The 308-nt window shown below is 50.0% G+C and overlaps 1 protein-coding gene across 1 annotated transcript in view; it reads left to right on the top strand.

Moving 5' to 3' along the window:
* EMH_0065280 (uncharacterized protein) overlaps positions 1-236 on the top strand; it is a gene marked incomplete at both ends in the record, with an annotated part of 345 nt that extends 109 nt beyond the window's left edge. Inside the window, one exon of the mRNA XM_013498360.1 lies at positions 1-236. Coding sequence (XP_013353814.1) covers positions 1-236 — 236 coding nt within the window.
* Between the last annotated feature and the right edge of the window lie 72 nt (positions 237-308).

The following is a 308-nucleotide window of genomic DNA, read 5'->3' on the forward strand; positions in this document are numbered from 1 at the left end:
TGCAGCAGCAGCAGCAGCAGCAACAGCAGCAGCAGCAACAGCAGGAACAGCAACAACAGCAGCAGCAACAGCAGCACCAGAAGAGCAGCAGGAACACCAACAGCAACAGCTGTGTCGCAGCAGCAGCAGCAGCAGCAGCAGCAGCAGCAGCAACAGCAGCAGCAGCAACAGCAGCAGCAGCAGCAGCGACAGCGGCAGTAGAAGCACCAGCCGCACATGCAAGCCTGTTGTGCTGAAAAAAAGACTAAGTTGTTGGAATTGATTAAAATTAATATTTTATTTATTTTTTTGTTGTATTTTGTTTGAGG

Source organism: Eimeria mitis, genomic scaffold, assembly GCF_000499745.2.
Source record: "Eimeria mitis Houghton genomic scaffold, Emh_scaff3369, whole genome shotgun sequence".
In the NCBI taxonomy this organism is placed as follows: Eukaryota; Apicomplexa; class Conoidasida; order Eucoccidiorida; family Eimeriidae; genus Eimeria; species Eimeria mitis.